The following is a 22,364-nucleotide window of genomic DNA, read 5'->3' as shown; positions in this document are numbered from 1 at the left end:
GTCATTATAAACGTCAAATTTTCATAGAAATATGACATGAATTTTGTCATTTCCATGAAGCCTCATTGCCAATGACATACAGAGTTATTTAGCTTGGTCCGACTATTTGATAATCGCTATTCTACCCGCTGCCTCCTATCTCTTACATTCCATTGAAAAGCTAACGGCGGAATCTCTCATATCGCCGTGAAGCATCGATGGCCGGGGATCATCCCGGTTTTTACGAGCGTCCGAAGCGTATAGAACGAAAAAACCCGAAAATATTCCCGAATAATATCGGAAATACGGCCAATAACCAATGAATTACACTCCGCGCCCAGCATTATGGATATGGCAAGGATGAGTGTATATTTTTAGTATTGTTTCTGCAGTTAAAGTCAAGGGCGTTTGGGGTATTTTTATATGCGCACGGTTGGGGTAGCTTTGAACACAGTGAAGGGAGTACAACATTTTCAAAAGAGTTATTGTTATTACCTATTAAAGAATGTAATTTTCATTGATATTTAACCCAACTTGTAATCCGGAGGCCGCGGGTTCAAACACCGGCTCGTACCGATATAACACTTAACCAGTGTTTTTAGGGTTCCGTAGTTAAATGGCAAAAAACGGAACCCTTATGGATTCGTCATGTCTGTCTGTCTGTCCGTCCGTATATCACAGCCACTTTTTTCCGAGACTATAAGAACTATACTGTTGAAATTTGGCAAGTAGATGTATTCTGTGAACCGCATTAAGATTTTTATACCAAAATAGAAAAAAAAAACAGTAAATTTTGGGGGTTCCCCATACTTAGAACTGAAACTCTAATTTTTTTTTCATCAAACGTGTGGCGTATCTATGGATAGGTCTTTAAAAATGATATTGAGGTTCTAATATCATTTTTTTTCTAAACTGAAAAGTTTGCGCGAGAGACACTTCCAAAGTGGTAAAATGTGTGTCCGGTAACTTCTAAAATAACAGAATGATAAAACTAAAAAAAATATATGATGTACATTAACCATGCAAACTTCCACCGAAAATTGGTTTGAACGAGATCTAGTAAATAGTTTTTTTTTAATACGTTATAAATGGTACGGAACCCTTCATGGGCGAGTCCGACTCGCACTTGATCGCTTTTTTATGAATCAAAAGAGCAGATGAATCGCCTGATGGTAAGCAATTACCGTTGCCCATGGATATGGGACACCTGTACCAGAGGGATTTCAAGTGCGTTGCCGGCCTTCAACAGGTGCTTGCCTACGCTCTTTTCTTGAAGGTTTGAGGGTCGTATCAGTCCAGATTGTAATTCCCCGGGCGACGGTGTATTCTACAGTTCCACGGTTCCACTTATAGTCATGCGAGAACAGAATGTAGCTGGTTCGAATAGAGGTAGATGGTAACCGAATTTAACCTGCCGTGGTAAATACTAATTTTAAGCTAAATTTACGGTTTTAAGCAACTTCGTGGTGGCAGTGTTCTCGATACAGGTACGTCGCACTATCTTCGATTCGATAATGCGAGATACTAGTACGTGAAAAATATTACGTATCACGTAAAATATGTGAAGCGATCGAGATTGGACAGCGCTCTAATTTCAACCGAGACAGTGGCTGGGCTGTGCCGCCAGCACGAAAGCCTGTAATCTATGGACTATGATGACAGTTCACTGTACTAAGTACATTAGGAGTTAGTGGTGTATATACATACAGTCTGTAATTACATGTGGATAATCGAGATCCGCCACCGTTCCCGCCTACGGCGGCGCCGACAACGAGAGTGCAAGACCTCCCCACCGGTTATATCGTCACGTGCCCAGCGCGCGGCGCGACGTGCAGCAGTACTCGGCGCGCGACCGTCGTAAACGTTACTCACGGACTGTTAGTGGTTGAAAATTTACATTTTAAGCTAAATTTAGGCTCTAAACCTAGGCTCTCCGAAATATGTCACGCGAGTGACCAAAAACACGTGAGCTACAGCTTAAAAATAGCTCAATGCTAGATGGTAACACCTATTTAAATACCTGTATTTTTTTATCAAAAACTCTTGTTACAAAGGGGTCAAAATTATTTTCGTTGTCTTGTTTGTGACCCCTTTATCACGCTTGCATTTACTTCTTCTATTAAATACGTAAAACAGTTAAGTGCTATTCCATGACTTTCTAGCTGTACAGTATAGCTGTATAGAATTTTACATGAGAAAAATTAAAAACTAAATTTCATCCCTTACAAAAAAAACTCCACTCCGTCACAATTTTTGGGGACAAAGAACTAGACAACGAATATGATTTTGGTCCAAAGATCAATTTTAAATAACATTTTATTTTCCGTGGCTACTTTTGCTGCTTATTATACGTGCTAGTTAATATACCGTTATGCGTATTGCTATGTTTGAAGTCATCTTACTGATTCTACTATGTTTTCTAGATGAGTGTAAAAATGATGACGACACGAAAATAGCGATATATAGCCAAATCGCCTGGCAACGTTTCCTTTTTGCCATCGATCTTACTTTGCATACATTCTTCAATTTATAGCAAGGTTCGGTTCGGATTGTGTGTGTAATTCATTGCTGTATTTACTAGATGCTGGACATATTCTTATGGTTGTTTGGGCCAACTTGGTACCCACCTGAATCAAACGAGGATTTGAAAAAGAATTGTTACTCCTGTCCACCAGCTGCTTGTGTGCATGGAATCTATGATAATGTCACAGACTAAATATGCTTGGGGCTAGGCATGCTTGGGTACACATGGAGGATTGCCTCGTTATTCTGCAGAGTGCGTGCCAGCTCCAACCCCATCCTGGCTACGGTAGCGGGCCGATACGACTCACCTGTTGTGCGACATTTTGAGGGTATCGTGACCGCTACCAGGTGATTGTTTGTTATTGTTGCTGTACTTTTCGCTTTTCTTTTTGTCTTTTGTATTTATTCTACTAACACTTAGTTTTAAACCTTAAATGTTACTAACCATTATGGACCATTGTTGTCTTTTGAAATAAATAAATTAAATTAAAATTACATTAAATAATAACCAGTAACAATCTCAGAGAACCGTCTGATGAGGGCAAGTTACGATCGGTCTTTGTGGAGATAAGTACCCGGTGGAAATGGAAACCTATTCAACTAATATAGTCGTCAATAAAAATAACCATGTTATACATTTTGAAAGTGAGAGCTTTTATTAATGGGAGTACAGCGACAAATTTCCGATTTCAAAATTTGATTATAAAATCTGAAACAGATACTTAAACCAAATCTATTTATTTTTATGAACAGAAGATGAATGCGGATTAAATTTTTTGTAAATCACAATTTCTACATGTCGACCTGCGCTTTGTACTCCTCCCTCCTCCAATCTTATACGCATATTCCAAAATCATATATCAAAAATACAAAAGGTTCAGGTTTGTTCGTATTATAACGATCCTAAAACGAATTTGTAATATATAATGATCGTCAATGATGTTATTATTGTTATTAACTATGATATATCCAAATTTCAAGCAATATACCATTTAAAAACATAGGTACATTACTAAACGAATTTTTACTAAATTATTAACAATGCCATTTATTTATTTAGTATTTGGTCATAGTTTTGTAGGTTTATTTTTATTGTTTAAATGTATTTTGTTTTTCGGTTAAATAATTTATGAATATCTTCTGCACCAATATATGTCTCTGTTTGACCCAATGGTTGACTGGTAGAGAATGCCTTTTGGCATTAAGTCCGCCATTTGTACATTTTTCTTTGTTTGTGCAATAAAGTTTAAATAAAAATAAAAATAAAATGTCAAATAATATCAAAAGAAAACAATGTCAGATAGCTATCTCATAATGATCGTCAAATTAAAATAAGGGTCAATAGAAAAATGGATTCATGAATGTAATCCATGATATTACATGTCATTTCCATATATTCAATAACTCATTAACAGAATGTAATGGATTATCCAATAGGAAAAGCGTTTGTAGCCTAGCGGTAAAAGCGTGCGATTTTCAGTCCGGAGGTCGCGGGTTCAAACCCCGACTCGTACCAATGAGTTTTATATGATGAGTGATAAATCATTTGATACTTACCAGTCTCTTTTCGATAAAGGAAAACATCGAGATGGAACCGGACTAATCCCAATAAGGCCTAGTTTCCTCTCTGTGTTGAAAGGTCAGATGGCAGTCGCTTTCGTAAAAACCTATTGCCTACGCCAATTCTCGCGATTAGTTATTACTAAGCGGATCCCAGGCTCCCATGATCCATGGCAATAAGCCCGGACAAACGCTAGGAAAGAGAAGAATAGATTATCTAATAAAAATATACGTCAATAGGCACGATGCTCTGCTGGCCAGCGATCCATCGTTACTCTGTTGCGAGGCGCCCTAAGCTTGCAGAGTAGATACGCTGTATAAGTTTTTTCTCAAAATGCAACAAAGTAAACGCATCGATTTATTTCAACAAGGCCAAGTAAAGCATATGATTGAAATCTTCTGAATCATTCTTCAAGATTGAAACACGCACGCTCTCATGACTTCAGCTTAAACTGTCCCTCCGTCCCGATTTCAAAACATCTTATAAGTCACAGCCTGTATTTCCATTGCTGAACACAAATCCAGTATATTTTGACCTTGCCTGCGTTATATACTGTACGTGACTAGATACATTTATACTGGTTATTCTGTAGGCGATGAAAATGACAAGCCAAATTTACTTAAGTCTTTTTTACGAAATGCCCACCGTTTTTACAGACCCCTAAAAGACGTTCGGATAAACAATTCGTAGCGACAGCGATTTCATTGCGATTTCGTTTTTATTTGACGCCTGCTATATTTTTAGTTAGGGTTCCGTTCTGTGTAATGATTGAAATTGGAAAAATAAACAGACAAGGGCAAAATGTATAAAATTCGTATTCTTTTTAATCAACATTCAAAGTATTTTTATTTATTATATTTAACTTATATTTGCTTGCAACGAAGAATCGATCATCATCATTGAGCGAGTGAGCGAGTGAGTCAGTGACGAATAATCAATCAGAGTCAGATATCAATGAAATCTAAAATATTTAATAAAATAAAATGTTTTATAAGTCCAATATTGACATCATATTCCGGAAATGTTGTTTATCGGGTTAAATTCAAACCCAAGTTATAAGGGTTTATACAATTCCATCACAGGTTCGCCCACACATGGAATACTGTTCTCATCTATGGGCAGGGGCACCCCAGTACCAGCTTCTCTCTCTGGACCGCATCCAATGAAGTGCGACTCTAATTGTCGACTGCCAGCGTATTTCAGATCGGCTTGACTCCTTGGCGCTGTGTAGAGATGTGGCCTTAAACTGTGCGTTTCTGCAGAAACTTCCTGCCTCTCACTGCTAAAATGTGGGTGCGGTATTTCCGGACCAATGCGACGTTCAATCCTTCGAGAAAAGAGCGCACTTTAAAAAAAAAAAGAAAAAAAAAAACGACGGAGATCTTCGAGAAAAGGTAGGTAGTGCCCTGGCGCTTCGCTTGGCTTGTCTAGGCGGGGGCACTACCCTGCCCTCAGATCATATACGAAAGTTAAAGAGGCTAAGGTCTCCAGTGCCCAGGGCTGGAAACGAACTAGTGTGTTTGCATTCGTAGCAGATGTAGGCACCTCGATGATGATGGCTAGATGTGATAACTCCCATGCAAAACAGCCAAAATGGCGGAACCCTCCCGTTTTATTCTACTTTACGTGCTCGACTTTTTCCTTTATTTCGTACAAGTGTTTCCGGCCCGATTCAATCTCCGCTGAATAAAAACTTATTAACGATTAACTGGTACCGGTTCGTTCCAGTGTTTGTGCTTTTTGCAGTAAAAAAGTTATGTTATAAAATAAACTGAAAATTTTAAAAGGAATATGTAAGTTTAAAATAGAAATTTAAGCACACTCAGAAAAAACTATTGTGAAAATAACAAAAAAAAGTTGCTAAATAGGAGCCGACAGAGTTAAATTGCGGGCGCAGCAAGCTTAATTTTGCGAAAAAATATTGCGAAAATGACAAAGCGGAAACGTTTACTTTGTGAAAAAGCACATAGCGAATTTCACAAAGTCAAGTTTTTCACAATTTTACTCTGTCGGCTCCTATTTCGCAATTTCAACTTTGTGAAAAATCATATAGCTAATTTCACAAAGTGACATTTTTCGCAATTTTACTCTGTCGGCTCCTATTTCGCAATTTTAACTTTGTGAATATTTAGCAATGCTGACATTGTGGAATAACGTTGACAATAAAACATAGTAGAAATTGTGGTTTTTAACGTTGCTAATTTAGCAAATCTTTACATTGAAATATAAACATTGTTAATCTAACAAATTTAGTTTTTAACAATTTTTCTTTGATGCCTATTCTGAACATAGCTATCTTAACAATTTTTATTTTGTGGTTTTATCAATGCTGACGTTGCTAGCTCAGCAGTGTCATATTGTGCAGATAGCAATGCTGACGTTGCTAATTCCTCAGTGTTATATTGCGGGGATAGCAATGCTGACGTAGCTAGCTTCGCAGTGTAACATAGCGGGGATATCAATGCTGACGTTGCTAGCTTGGCAGTGTAATATTGCGGGGTTAGCAATGCTGACGTTGCTAGCTCCTCAGTGTAATATTGCGGAGATAGCAATGCTGACGTAGCTAGCTTCGCAGTGTAATATTGCGAGGATAGCAATGCTGACGTTGCTAGCTTCTCAGTGTAATATTGCGAGGATAGCAATGCTGGCGTTGCTAGTTCCGCAGTGTAATATTGCGGGGATAGCAATGCTGACGTAGCTAGCTTCGCAGTGTAATATTGCGAGGATAGCAATGCTGACGTTGCTAGCTCCGCAGTGTAATATTGCGGAGATAGCAATGCTGACGTAGCTAGCTTCGCAGTGTAATATTGCGAGGATAGCAATGCTGACGTTGCTAGCTCCGCAGTGTAGTATTGCGGGGATAGCAATGCTGGCGTTGCTAGCTCCGCAGTGTAATATTGCGGGGATAGCAATGCTGACGTTGCTAGCTCCGCAGTGTAATATTGCGGGGATAGCAATGCTGGCGTTGCTAGCTCCGCAGTGTAATATTGCGGGGATAGCAATGCTGGCGTTGCTAGCTCCGCAGTGTAATATTGCGGGGATAGCAATGCTGGCATTGCTAGCTCCGCAGTGTAATATTGCGGGCATAGCAATGTTGACGTTGCTAGCTCCGCAGTGTAATATTGCGGGGATAGCAATGCTGACGTTGCTAGCTCCGCAGTGTAATATTGCGGAGATAGCAATGCTGGCGTTGCTAGCTCCGCAGTGTAATATTGCGGGGATAGCAATGCTGGCATTGCTAGCTCCGCAGTGTAATATTGCGGGGATAGCAATGCTGGCGTTGCTAGCTCCGCAGTGTAATATTGCGGGGATAGCAATGCTGGCATTGCTAGCTCCGCAGTGTAATATTGCGGGGATAGCAATGCTGGCGTTGCTAGCTCCGCAGTGTAATATTGCGGGGATAGCAATACTGGCGTTTCTAGCTCCGCAGTGTAATATTGCGGGGATAGCAATGCTGGCGTTTCTAGCTCCGCAGTGTAATATTGCGGGGATAGCAATCTGACGTTGCTAGCTCCGCAGTGTAATATTGCGGGGATAGCAATGCTGACGTTGCTAGCTCCGCAGTGAAATATTGCGGAACTAGCAATGCCAAAAGTCCCGAACGACAATAGCTACCTGAAAAAATACAACAATATTTATATAACTAATTTTTATTAATCAAAAACAGTTACATGTCCATAAGAATAAAAAAAAAATACAAATAATGTAGATAATGCCTAGTAGGAAACGATAATTAACATAGGTAAGAGTTTCCAATGAGACATCAACTATTTACTCGTATATCAATCAAATTCAAACACCATGTTTCTTCTAAATTAACTACTGAAATAGGTAGCCGAATCAATTTAGCCATGATAGTTGATAACCCGGGCCCGTACATTTCATGCCATTGACTGAACAATGACGTCCCGCTACATAGAGTATGATTCCAATTAGTATTTTGGTAATAATTAATCATTTGTTAACCTCTTTAGATACGTAAGAATCAGTTCAGAAACGTCTAACTGACTTTCATCTTGTCACTCAACTAGATAATAGATTATTAAATAATACATATATGTGATTTTTAACATCGATTTTTATTTTTCTACACGTCTGTAGGTAAGTTATCGAAATTTGTAGTATTGTAAAAAACCTCCTTGTATGTTAAATTCTGTAATTTTTGCGTCAAAGACATGAAATGTACGGGCCCTGTTGATAACGGATGTAATGCACATTATAAAAATTAAACGATTAAGATGTTTATTTGCAGTTCCTTTTATAGGATAAAAAGATTTAAACGCACAAAACATACATATGTACAGTCAGCTGCATAGAAAAGGTACATCCCCTGCATAGAATTTTGTATGCAAAGGTGCTAAGCTAATAGTATTGTTGACTGCACATACATACAACGGTTCTTGAGATACATATTTTTGCACTTGAGGTCAAAAGTATTGAACATTTGTTATTTAAGAATTATTACCCAGTTACCCACTACTTCTTAAATAAATTTGCAACATTATTTTTTCAGTAGACAGGGGTGGGACACTTTACTACATGGACAGACATTAGGTACCCTGAATACTGTAGATAATATAGAAAAAAAGATTTAATTTTTGTTATAAAAATAATACGAACTGCTTTCGAAGAATTTTAAATAGGTTAATTACATACAATTATTTAAGATGCTATGTTATTTTGAAGATCCCTTTGATTTAGTCTTTCTATCGGTACAGTTAAATAGTAGGTTTTTCACATTTAGCGGGTTAGATTCCTGGATCAGGCAGGCTTTTTTTATTAATTCTTTGAATGCAGTTGGTATTGTTTTAAAATAAAAATAGACATGAAGCTATGTTTACTTTTACTCGTCAAATATTTGGTGACAACTGGCTAAATATATCGGAACACAGCCTTGCACCTAACTGTATATTGGAAATATAATTTACTATATAACGTACATGCATTAAGCTGTTTCCTTTTTACTTATAAAGAATGACCGCGTCGCATACATTTAACTTGGAGGGTTTAACAACTGGAGACGCCTCGTCTGTAATTTTCTGTACAAAACAGTCTGCCGATTTTTGCGGGGGAGGGGCACGTCAAATGTATGGCTATGTTTACGTAACGTAGATAAACGTATTTGAGGAGTTGTCACCAAATATTTGACGAGTAGAAGTAAAAATAGCTTCATTTCTATTTTTATTTAAAAATAATATGAACTGCATTCAAATAATTTGAAAAAAAATCACCTGGCTGAGCCGTGAATCGAACCCGTTAAATGGGGAAAAAATTAAGCATATATTTTTACCTGCTAACCTATCCTAAGTACTGCTATTACTCAACAACAGTACGTGAGTAGTGTAGTTTTGTACCCTATTGTAAATTGTGGAAATACTATTAATACATCAGATCACTACTACATGCAAGGTGTTTCCTAAGACAACCGTCTTGGCCTAGGAATTACATTATAAAAACTAAACTTAGCATATTCTCATTGCATGAACAAAACTGTTTACATAATCAGAGCTATTTCTATCAATAATCATCCCATCATATTTACGGTAATGTAAGATTTGATTACTTACTGTAAACTAAAATACGAACAAAAATATATTTAAAATATAAATTGTTAACACTGTTCCACTGCCCTTTCGAACTTAATTTACTAAACTTAAGTTATTTGTGTACGTAAGCTGGGAAATGTGTACCTGATGTCTTCAGACATTAATAAATCATACTGCTTAATATCCTGCATGCAACCAAATATGGAAGAATAGGCAGAGTTAAGGGTATTCATTACCTGCATAAGTAATTGTAATCATACTATTACTAAAAAATTATTAAATCTTACTCTAGTTCGGTTAATTAAATCGGTTTACTTAGTACGATATGATACTCAGGAAGATTAATGTTATGCCCAATGACTACACAGTTGCATACGAACGGATACTGCATTGTATCTTGATCAATGTATATGGGTGATAATTGTAATGAGTCCAGTACATTATAAGCATGGTAATGATTATCAAAACCAATTGTTTGTAAAGGCTTAGCCTTTAAAATAATCTTAGACACTCCATCAACATATATGTCATCAACTTTGGAAAAATAAACGTTTTCTTCATTAATAGCAGTAACTATTACAGAATTTACTTGGTAGCGCTCAGAACACTTTGCAGCCCAACTCGCTTTATATAATTTTGTATTATCTGACCATTGCATTTGATCTAAAATATGTTCGCATTCACTAACTGGTACTTCTGCTTGGCCCCCAAACGAAAGAGGCGAACGAACTGTTTCTTTCAAAAAAATGTCATTTAACATCAACTGATGCTTTCGAGCTACTGTCAGTGTCATGTTAATTCGGTTATTTGTTGATTTTGCAGCTAACTTGTTAAAGCGATGTTTAGCTTCGTAGCGCATTGAAGACAGAAATCTCAAGGGACCAAAACGTAACATTGCTGAATGATAGTGCAGTAAATTGTGAAATTTAGGCTTAAGACTTTGGTTAAACAGTGTGATGTACATTTCGCAAAATTCAGCGATCATATACTTAAAATAGTCGATTTGCTCAGATACGAAACGGGGTGACATGATAAAATCTAGAACAGTCATTAATTGAATATACAGTTGCCAATATTTATCATGTCTTGGAATGAAATCGCCAAACATTACACCAAAATACTTGCAAAATGTGTTCATTTCGGCAGCATTTAAACGTATATTGCCTTTTCGTAAATTGGACATGGCCAGCGTGACGGGCTTATCTTTTTTATCGGGACCATATTGAAATGAGGAAATTTTGTTATTAACTATATCAATTGTAAGATATTTCATTTTGTCTACAAAAACCACAAGTAAAGAGCACATGACGTATTTGGCACAGCCTTCGTGCATATCATGCATTACATCAAAACCCATTTGCGAAAATAAATTAAAATTTTCTATGTCAAGCCATATACATTTTTCTTTGACGCCTGTCAGAGAAGAATCATTCGTTTTTAAATCATCCTGGTAATTTGACTCGGTCCTTAAGAGAGACTCATCTTCATAAACCTGATTTGCCATGACTTTTTTCTCTACTTTACATGTTCTGCAAGGAAAATTGCATGAAAAACTTTCAACAAATCCTAATACACTATGCAAGCCTAAATTATCTCCTAAAATTAACGATAACTCAAAGTAAATTGTGCCCTTGAAATCTGGCAAATCAAAAACTATTCCATACTTAAATAAATCATTAAACTGGTCAATCAGGGGTTGAAATATTATACGATTGCCAAATTCCACTCTGTCAGTTGAATGATAGAGTAAGACTAAAAATATGTTACCTAACAGGGAGGCACAATAGTACGGCAGGCAAGGAAGAGAAATGTACGCGGCTCCTAGTTTGTGCACCCCACTATGACTTCCCAAAGGATTTAAAGTCTCGAAATCGTCAATTTGTAAAAATATGGGCATTACTATCTTATCTCCATGATTTTTCTGTCTCCAAAATGAACCATGCATATAATGCTCTATACTGTTTGACGTGTCATGAGCCATCAGTTTTTTCATAGCATCGATGGTCTCATGCAGTATGTTGGGCAACGAAAAAAATCTGTGCAGCACATCTCTAATAGGTATTTTATGGGCTATGCACTCTACTGCTTGGTAATAAGTTTTACCGTTCTTTTTTACGTAATCAAATCGTCGCCCTACAGTATAAGGCTCAGGATTAATTAAAGTACCATTGCTTTCAAAGAACTGATGTCGTTTATAAGTTGAACTAAACATCTCTAGATCAGTTGTCAGTTTTGCTACGGCAGAGCTAGATGTCACTGGTAACAGAGGTTTGATTGAGAAAGTGAACATGTTGTGAATACCGCTATAAACTGTATCTAGCACATTGTTCGGCAAATGGGGATTACTATACAGGGATGAGAAAAGTTGACCTAAAGTGTCGCTTAGCGGCGGTGTGTTTTGTTTGCTATTACTCTGTATAGTACTATTATTTTCTCTAATTTGCATCTCGGTTGCACTACATACATTATATAATGGATCATTATTCACGGTAGAGGTCTCTTGTTCAATAGCAAAATCCTGTACACTTGAAGCCTGTTGTAACATAGAAGAATCTGAATGTTGTTTCAAATAATGACGCCTAAATGAATTGTACAGATGATAAGTTCTCCCACAACCCATGTTTGGACAAATATAACATTTACCTGGATGATAAAATGTAAAATGGGCTTGAAATTGCTTCATTTGGACAAAAGACCTTTTACATATTGCACACAGCACCATCGTGTCTGTTAGAAACAGAAGCAAGCAAATCTAGCATAGGAGTGCCTTCAGTGTCAAACTTGCTCTTCATTACATATATACTTCTTTGGATAAACATCCAGACGGGGGCACAATCTTTTGAATATGGTAAGTCTAATGCCCATAGAATTTTAAAAGTATTTGAAACAGCTTTACAAATACTGGGAAATGTGTACCTGATGTCTTCAGATATTAATAAATCATACTGCTTAACATCCTGCCAGCAAGCCCCAATGGCAACCAAATATGGAAGAACAGGCAATTTTTTTTCCTGCAATGTGGCCTTCCGTTTACAGAAGTGGCTTTGAAGGTCCGATGTAGATGGCACCAAGCTTAAAAACGCGTTGCTTACTTCCAATCTAGAAGGATTCCAGGGTCTTCTGACGCCTTTCACGGGAACAGTGTGCATCTGCTTCAGCAACAGGGGAACTGCTAGGAAAGTCGCAATGTTCGCTTGTTCCTCTCCCGCTGCAAAAATAAGTAATACTTAGTATGGTTAACGATAACTTAAAGTTTCTATTGAGTAAAATTCACCATCTCCTCTATCTACAGTATCTCACTTCCAGGTGGCATTAGAAAAATCCAACCTGTATATAATATGTTATTTTCATCACACTTGCTTGAAAAAGATCTAATATCATGAAGGTGTACTGAAGGACAAAGGCATATATTGTTCCCGCGGGAGTTATGGTTTGTGAAATATAAAGCTATAACTCCCTAGGGAGTTACATCTTTTTTTTATTTTATTATGTCACTCCTACTACTTAAAATAAAAGATAAAGTTTCTGTCGTGTCGTACGAGGAAGTTAAAACGCTAGCCAGCGAAGCGAAGAGTGGCCATTACTCCACCGACAAGAGCATTAGCTCTTAAATATTGATGAGGACTACTTCATTAGAAGCAAGTTTAACATATGAATTTAAAATACTAACGTTTATAATTAGATATTTTTGTTCATGTTTATAAATATTTAATTTGATTAATTTAATAGCCGTTCAAAATATTCTTACACAATTTAAATCGTGGCTGAATGCCGGATGGGTCTGTGCCTTCGATGCTTAACCTGTCAAAAAATTACAATATGGCGGACGTATGTCTGAAACGTTACCGTATTTTATAAATGATTTCGCATAAAATTTAGTTTTTTCTTTCATATACTAGCCGTGTCTTATCCCACCTCGACATTGGCAGAATCATCAACACCTTAATGGAGTCATAACACGAAAAATTGATTGATTAGTTTTTTTCCTTCGCAAGTCTGAAAAACATTCTGTGTAACTCCGGGAGTAAGAATATTAAAAACTCGAATCTTTAAACATTTGAACGCTAATGTCATAAACACAAACATTACTCAAACGCCAAGCTACGGGGCGCAAGGGAGTGAGATAATGTAAACCTTACTTTAAAGTATTAAGGTTACTTTGACAGCGTCCGCCATAACACCTATAGTTGTCCTTGGCGCTGTGAGCGCGACTAGTAACTACGACTTTAGGTTGTTCTTGGCGTTCAAAACGTTAATTAACCTTGCACAATGTACTAGTATTCATAGAATACATACTTAAGTACTTTATTTAATAGGAAAGTTTTGATGGACAGCTGTTTTACTTATTGGAGGAGTGTTTATTTATATTGCAGTGCCCTACAGGGTATCATTATTTGAACAAATAAAACGTATGTACCATACTGTATTTACATATAGAGGTAATAAAGGCACTGATTACGGATATTTGTTTAATTTAGAAAAAAACATAATATAACTTACAAGTTGCAAGATCCAAAACACTTTGAATAGATGTGTCAGCTCGTGTTAGCTGTTCTGCCTTCTCATCTAGTAATGATAGCAGGCGCCCTTTCACTACCGGGAAATTTTCTTCGAACTTTCCTTCTATTTCAGGGTATATTTTGTCAAAGTCACTAGCCAGCTGAAAATAAACAAAAATCAAATCAAACATTTGTTCTTCAAATAGAGTTTAAAAGATCTTTCACAAAACCAAGAATGTTGCTAGTCATCAATCATCATTAATAGTCATACAACAAGAAATGTTGCTAATGTATAATGCACTCTCACTGAGTAAAATGCAAATCAAGAACTGAGACGTATGTAATGGCACTTCATATATTAAAATCCGCTAGATGGTTTAGGCAGTAGTTGAAAAACTTAACCCCATTTTGGCAGTTGGGCTTAAATTGATGAACTCTGCCTGGTGATGTCATGAAGTCTATGGTATGAAGAGACTTGATTGATTAGTATTATCTTTGACTCACCAATACATAGCCCCAAGGACATTGCAGTGCTGGGAAGATGGTCAAATAACTAACGTGGTCGCCTTCTTGCAGTGCAGCCATGCGTTCATGTAGACAGCTGTTCCATTTTGTTTCAACCAATTCTCTTGGTGAAGAAGAGTGCTTCAACCACTGCACAGTATCTTTTTCAGATTCTTGATTGGTAGTTATTATTTGAAAAGAATCAGGAAAAGGTCTAACCCGTGCAGGAGATTTGACAGCAGATTTTTTCCTCTTCTTTTGTTCTTCGCTGCTGTCGCTGCTTTTGTCGCTACTGCTGTGACGGCTTCTACTGCGGCAGCGATTCTCTGCATTCAATTTCCTTCGTACTGTTATTAACCGGTTTACTATTAAACCACTGGCCTGAATAGCTGTTCCATCTACAAGTCGAAAAGGATTATAATATACCCCCTTTGTTTCACCTGGGAAAAGCTTTATAATTTCTGATGTCCACGTATCCCAGATTTCTTTTCTTATTGGGTCAGTGTTTTCTTTCAATTTCCGCACCTCAGCCTCAACAATAAGGGCCGTTAGTATCTTTCGGTCACTAGAGGATAATACTTTTTTATTGAGGAGAGGTTTCCCAATACTAGAGCTCTCTAAAATTTGTTTGAGAGATCGGCCAGTCGTAGTCCCTAGGAGTTTGCTTGCATCTATAAACTGTAAGTCATCACAATTGATGTCCCATTCCTGAAAATCAAGTAAGCACTGAGTTACTAAAAAACTGGAAGTCAGGTCATGTGATTATTTGGGCACATCATAATATTTAAATAAAATAAATACATGAAATAAATATCTAGGGACAATCTTACCCAAATCAACCTAGTCCCAAAAAAAGCACCGCTTCTAATATGGGTACCTACTAGATGATAATATAAATACTTGTAAAGTTAAAGATATACTTAATACATAGAAAACACCCAAATGTGTTTATCACACAAATATTTGCCCTGACCGGGGATCAAACCCGGGACCGCAGCTTTGTAGGCAGTGCACAGTGCTACAACCAACTCGGCTAACTGGTCATTAATTTAAAAAAGTATATAGTAACATATGTACAGTCAGCTGCAGAGATAGTTGACCCCCCCACCCCCCTGCATAACAAAAACATGATCCATCTTAAATACAGAGTCTAGTTTAATATTATTATAATTACCAATAATTCAGCTGATGTTGTAACAACAGAGGATAAACTAGATTTTTGACTACTTGATGGAATCACGAAGGAGTCCTGCTTTTGAATTGGAGCTACAGCAAGCTGTACATCTACATCCCTCGGATCATTTTTAACTTCTCTCTATAAAGAAAAAATAAAGTTAGGAGTGATTAATTTAACCTTAATGCCCATTAACATAATATGTTGAGCAAAGATAAAGTAGTGTATGCAACTGCGTAAGATTATGTATTTTAATACACTTCGTAATCGTATCAATATCACATTTGGCTTCGCCTCATGTTTGCGAACTCGTGTTTTTAAACCCCCTTCTTTTTAAGTTTAAGGCCCAGGCACTCCAGCTGCGTACCTATGCGAACACCTGCACGTGCGCGAATTCTTAAATGTTGGAAACGTGCATGCGCACGTAATGCAATCAGTATTAAATAACTAATGTTACCTAATGTATTAAATAATGTTTAAACAGTACAGCATGCCAAAAAATAACATGCATTTTTTTATATTTTTATCAATAAACGATCTATCTATACATCATAAGGATCCGTATATTGCATACGTGTACGTCTTGGCAATGGCATACGCTTCTGGTGTAGCCGGGCCTTTAAAACTAAGGACATCTAAAGTATAATCAATAAAATTGACTTAAAGTAATGGAAACATCTAAATTTTGGATCAAGTAGGTATATGAAAAAAAATTAAACTGCTCACGCGTTCTCTCTCTCGATCTAGCGCCATGCGCAGTTTTCCTTTCTGAACTATTGCCGGGACCAATATTGACAGTTCATGGTCATTCGCGCTTAGCAAAAAATCAAGATCCGCGCCCTGATCTATAAGCATAGAAATAAATAATAAGTACTACATATTTAACACATTTAACCCACTGCACTGTCATGGCGGTAACAATGCTGCCGGCAACGTTTTTTGCAGAGTAATGGATTTGTCTATGGGCCTTCAAAGGGCCATACTTTTATTTCAACGTGTAATTTCAATGATTTCAAGAAAAATAATTAGTAAATGGCCATTACGATGCAGACATGTCTACAAAAAATTTCCAACATTGCAATCCAAAATAACCTAAAAATTATTATTTCTAATTCGATTAAACAAATCTTCGACTTCTAATAGTTTATTTGGATGAAAGAAATATCGATTAGTAACGACAAAGTCACTTATTATATTAACTAGTTAGAACTTAATATAAATTATAACCACAATTATAACTTACCATTTAGCGATCCATAAAGGTGTATCAAATCACAGTTGAGCAGAAACACACTTAAGTCGTCCATCCTTTTAATAATATATTTTTTCACTATAACGTTGTACTTCTTAAAAAGAAAAAGTATATTTTTATAAAACAACGTTCGGTGCGTTCGATGCGTAAGCCGACGCGTCCTCATCCTACGAATGTTGCCAGCGAAATGAACGATTCTTGTGTCACTTTTGCTAAGGACTAAGTCAACATCACTATTTTAACTAAGTTCACATTGTGTTTCTAGCCATGCTGATATTATCTCGCAATGTAACAGTTGTGAAATTATTAAGTTGAGAAATTTTTCCCTTGTGAATTCCGCAATTCTAACATTGCGATTAAGGCAATCAAATACCTTTCTTAGAATTCCGTTTTTAGGGTAAAGGCATGAGTAAGGAAAGCAATAAAAATAATTAAGTACGTTGTTCCTTATTAAAAATCGTAAACCTGCTCTAGATTTAGCGACACTAACTGATGCTTTGTTTTCATATCCCAGGCACAAAATGGACAGTTCAATTTGTAGCACCAATACTTGTTATTTAGATATTACGTAACAAAAGGTGTACAATTTCAACGACTAAATCTATTAATTTTAAATTTTTGCTCTAAAATCGTTACGGGGCTCTTAAATGCTGACCTAATTGTCAACTTGAATGTCCAGTTTCGGGAGTGGTCTTTAGAATCGAAGCAATAGGGATTATTGAGACTATTTAATTTTTGCGTCCACACCACAGCACCACACATTGTAATTGAGAAATTATTCAGATTGTGCGAAAAAATGCCCCGTCTGGGTTAGCCTTATTTGTATTTTGAGCTAAATTTTTTTTTTATTACTATATATTTATCCAATATCCAAAATTTATTTCAAGTCTAACTACATGCAACTACAATTATAAAATTGCACAATTTTCGAAATACCAACGAACATTTGTAAAATAACACAAAAAATTACTTAACTGTAACATTTGAACTGACCCAAACCCAACCCAAATTTTCGCGATATTCTCAAATTCAAACATTTTTGAAAATACCTATATGAACAGTACTGGCCAAACTGTGGTATCATTTGTGCACATTGACTTGTCAATTTAGTTCGCCTGATTCTGGAGGCAACTTTACATAACCTGTAGGCATGCACTGTGGTGCAAGTGACTTTCCTCAGTATAAAATGCTGTTTAATAAAATGGTGTTAGTAACACCTATATATACTAAATGCGTCACTTTATTTCCAGAATTAATACGAATTTCATTATGAAAATTCAGTGGGAAGTAAATACGATCGTATATCGTTTCGCGATACTAAGCTAATGTTTACCTAGATATTAGCTTAGTATCGCGACGCCCTCTACTTACTAGTATGTTATCGCAGTCCTATTCCTAAAATATAAAGTAATATGTGTTTATACATTAGGGGGCATTTGCGGCACTTGCATCAGTATAATAATTTAGGAGGTATCGTAAAACTGAATTGACAGAGGCAATAACTAATCTTATCTTAACCTTTTGAGCGCCAAGCGGTGAAGTAATTCGACGTGACTCAAATGCTAAGCAATAAACCAAATGTATGGTTTTTTCTATAGCGGCAAAATTAAATGACGTCACGACATTCCACTGACGTGATTTGCCGTTTGTGGTAGTGAAAAGTTTAAAATGAAAAACCTATTATTGGATTATTTACCCTTGTAACACCTGCAAACATTGTAAATCAATTTAAAATTTGTAGTCCGCAGAGTTCTATTTTGTGATTTTAACAAAGGCACTTTTAAAGTTGCTAAAATTACAAGGTATAAATCAGTGTGCTTGCGAACACTGTCAACCCCCAAACTTTAGCCGTGTAGATTCCGCAAAGTTCTATTTTGTTATTTCGACAACGGCTCTTGAAGTTGCTAACGTCACAAAGTAAAAAAACAATGTGGCGGCGAACATTGCGAACCGCACAAACTTTACCTGTGAAGATTTCGCAGAGTTATCTTTTGTTATTTTGAAAAAGGTCCTCAAAGTTGCTAACATCACAAAGTATAAATCAATGTGCTTGTGAACACTGTCAACCCCCAAACTTTAGCCGTGTAGATTCCGCAAAGCTCTCTTTTGTTATTTTGACAACGGCTCTTGAAGTTGCTAACGTCACAGAGTAAAAAAACAATGTGGCGGCGAACATTGCGAATTACACAAACTTTAACTGTGAAGATTTCGCAGAGTTATCGTATGTTATTTTGACAAATGTCCTCAAAGTTACTAACATCACAAAGTATAAATCAATGTGCTTTTGAGCACTGTCGATCCCCAAACTTTAGCCGTGTAGATTTCGCAGAGTTCTATTTTGTTATTTTGACAACGGCTCTTCAAGTTGCTAACGTCACAGAGTAAAAAAACAATGTGGCGGCGAACATTGCGAATTACACAAACTTTAACTGTGAAGATTTCGCGGAGTTATCTTTTGTTATTTTGACAAAAGTACTCAAAGTTGCTAACACCACAAGGTATAAATTAATGTGCTTTTGAGCACTGTCGATCCCCAAACTTTAGCCGTGTAGATTTCGCAGAGTTCTATTTTGTTATTTTGACAACGGCTCTTGAAGTTGCTAAAGTCACAAAGTAAAAAAACAATGTGGCGGCGAACATTGCGAACCGCACAAACTTTACCTGTGAAGATTTCGCAGAGTTATCTTTTGTTATTTTGAAAAAGGTCCTCAAAGTTGCTAACATCACAAAGTATAAATCAATGTGCTTGTGAACACTGTCAACCCCCAAACTTTAGCCGTGTAGATTCCGCAAAGCTCTCTTTTGTTATTTTGACAACGGCTCTTGAAGTTGCTAACGTCACAAAGTATAAATCAATGTGCTTTTGAGCACTGTCGATCCCCAAACTTTAGCCGTATAGATTTCGCAGAGTTCTATTTTGTTATTTTGACAACGGCTCTTCAAGTTGCTAACGTCACAGAGTAAAAAAACAATGTGGCGGCGAACATTGCGAATTACACAAACTTTAACTGTGAAGATTTCGCGGAGTTATCTTTTGTTATTTTGACAAAAGTACTCAAAGTTGCTAACACCACAAGGTATAAATTAATGTGCTTTTGAGCACTGTCGATCCCCAAACTTTAGCCGTGTAGATTTCGCAGAGTTCTATATTGTTATTTTGACAACGGCTCTTGAAGTTGCTAAAGTCACAAAGTAAAAAAACAATGTGACGGTGAACATTGCGAACCGCACAAACTTTACCTGTGAAGATTTCGCAGAGTTATCTTTTGTTATTTTGACAAAGGTCCTCAAAGTTGCTAACATCACAAAGTGTAAATCAATGTGCTTGCGAACACTGTCAATCCCCAAGCTTTAGCCGTGTAGATTCCGCAAAGTTCTATTTTGTTATTTCGACAACGGCTCTTGAAGTTGCTAACGTCACAAAGTAAAAAAACAATGTGGCGGCGAACATTGCGAACCGCACAAACTTTAACTGTGAAGATTTCGCAGAGTTATCTTTTGTTATTTTGACAAAGGTCCTCAAAGTTGCTAACATCACAAAGTGTAAATTAATGTGTTTGCGAACACTGTCAATCCCCAAGCTTTAGCCGTGTAGATTCCGCAAAGTTCTATTTTGTTATTTCGACAACGGCTCTTGAAGTTGCTAACGTCGCAAAGTAAAAAACAATGTGGCGGCGAACATTGCGAACCGCACAAACTTTAACTGTGAAGATTTAGCAGGGTTATCCTTTGTTATTTTGACAAAGGTCCTCAAAGTTGCTGAAACCACAACTCACAAATTACACGTTGTGCAATGAGCAAAGCCAAACCATGTTAAATTCGCATTTTTTACTATGCTATTATGTCAAGGCATCGAAAAATTGATAGTTTAACAGAATTTTTATTGTTAGTTTCGCAATAATTGCGTTTCGCAAAAAAAAAGTTGCTGCGCTAGCAAAGGCTAGGTTGTCAATGTCCCAAAGTAGTTTTGTTGTTTTATCAATAATTCGTTCGCAACGTAAAACTGCAGCCTTGTCTCCGGATTTTTCTCTGAGTGCATGATCAGGAAAAAATACTGTACGTTGCTACAACGAATCCTGGAGAACAATTTCGAACAAACAGTAACATGTATTCGCGCGAGTGAGACGCACGGGCAAATGATAACAATCAGACATCATTTTGACATTAAAATGTAAGTTGGGTAGGCCCCCAGGGCTCCATTACAATGCCAATTGCAATATAAGCCCTAAGATGAGAATTAAAAAAACATGGTAAATATGATATTTTTAATACAAGTATTTATTTAAACTGTAATTTGTAACCCTTTAAATACTTTCGCGTTGGTGCTGGTTCAAAAAACACCTATCCATAGGTATTTTCTTTAAAATAAATAAATAAATCATATATTATGTTTATATTCTTTCTAATAAAATACCTACCGTGTAGTACTTTTCTATATCACGCGTATTACTTATGAAAATAACTGCTTAAGTGCGCAACTTTTTTTGTGTAGCTCGATCCTTGCAAGTTGTCTAAGGTTGGTGTTATACAATAAAATAATACTACGATTAAGAGCTTTATCTGGACATAATAATATGTCTCAATAGTATTCATCTATGGGACATTCCTCATACAAAAGTGCCCATTGTCCTTTTACATATCTACCGTTTTTGAGACACAAAATTTTTTTGGCATTTGTAATTTTTGTATTGTGCAAAAAAGATCTAGTAAAAATAAAATGAATGAATCTAAAACAAGAACATTTCGGTTGAATCTTAAAATTTTACAAGATTTATTTTAATCAGAGTTCTAAAAGAGACTGTAATAATACTAATAATAAAGAGGCGTAGGGATGTGACGACCCCATCGCCCGCTGGTTTTACCAGTGCAATCAGTCAACGCAGGGCAGCTTGTGGCGAGCTGTTGGGGAGTAGCGACCTCACGTACCCGAGTGCTCCTGGAGAGTTCTGTTAGCCGCAAGGAGGGTGGGTGGGACAGGATTCTCTGCCTCTGGCTTGCCTTAGCCGGCCGGCCAGAGTGGAGTCGTTAGAGCTATAAGCTCCAGGGGTGGAAGTGAAAAATTGCATAAGACGCGAGTTGGCACAGTGGCTGCTCGCAGCCACTGGGTAGAAAGCGGCGTACACCTCTCGACACCCCTGAGCCGCTCACACCGGTGTTGCCCTTGAGCCATCCTAGATGTCGCTTTTTGTGGGGGCCCATCTTGTGGGGGCGAGTCACCGTCTGCCGGAAATAAAATTGAATACCGTTTTATTAGGCATGCGTCCGGTTTTTTATCCCATAGCCCAGTATTTAGTCCATCGCTTTCACCCAATAGCCCAGTTCATTT

General features: G+C 37.0%; 1 protein-coding gene across 2 annotated transcripts; it reads right to left on the bottom strand.

Annotated features, from left to right (window-relative positions):
- Positions 1-7,697: 7,697 nt before the first annotated feature.
- LOC133518113 (uncharacterized) lies at positions 7,698-19,596 on the bottom strand. Of its 2 annotated transcripts, XM_061851700.1 has the most exons (6): positions 17,030-19,596; positions 16,513-16,631; positions 15,787-15,927; positions 14,613-15,320; positions 14,110-14,269; positions 7,698-12,817 (listed from the first exon to the last, which is right to left on the bottom strand). In XM_061851700.1, exons 1-6 carry the CDS (start codon positions 17,202-17,204, stop codon positions 12,309-12,311), a joined length of 1,812 nt encoding a protein of 603 aa, XP_061707684.1. In that variant the 5' UTR covers positions 17,205-19,596; the 3' UTR covers positions 7,698-12,308. The 2 variants fall into 2 exon arrangements, with proteins under 2 accessions (XP_061707684.1, XP_061707685.1); XM_061851701.1 differs by lacking the exon at positions 16,513-16,631.
- Positions 19,597-22,364: the final 2,768 nt, after the last annotated feature.

The sequence above is a fragment of the Cydia pomonella genome, chromosome 5 (genome assembly GCF_033807575.1).
Source record: "Cydia pomonella isolate Wapato2018A chromosome 5, ilCydPomo1, whole genome shotgun sequence".
Taxonomy (NCBI): domain Eukaryota; kingdom Metazoa; phylum Arthropoda; class Insecta; order Lepidoptera; family Tortricidae; genus Cydia; species Cydia pomonella.
This window is presented reverse-complemented; position numbering and strand designations above follow the sequence as displayed.

Bases quoted from the DNA above. Each gene is read 5' to 3' on its own strand.
- LOC133518113 (XM_061851700.1), bottom strand. From the start codon at position 17,204: ATGAGGACGCGTCGGCTTACGCATCGAACGCACCGAACGTTGTTTTAT. The intron at 15,321-15,786 runs GTAATTATAATA...CTTGATTTTCAG, and splicing joins CAACATCAGCTGAATTATTG to GAATGGGACATCAATTGTGA. The intron at 14,270-14,612 runs GTGAGTCAAAGA...GTTTATTTTCAG, and splicing joins GTCCTTGGGGCTATGTATTG to CTGGCTAGTGACTTTGACAA.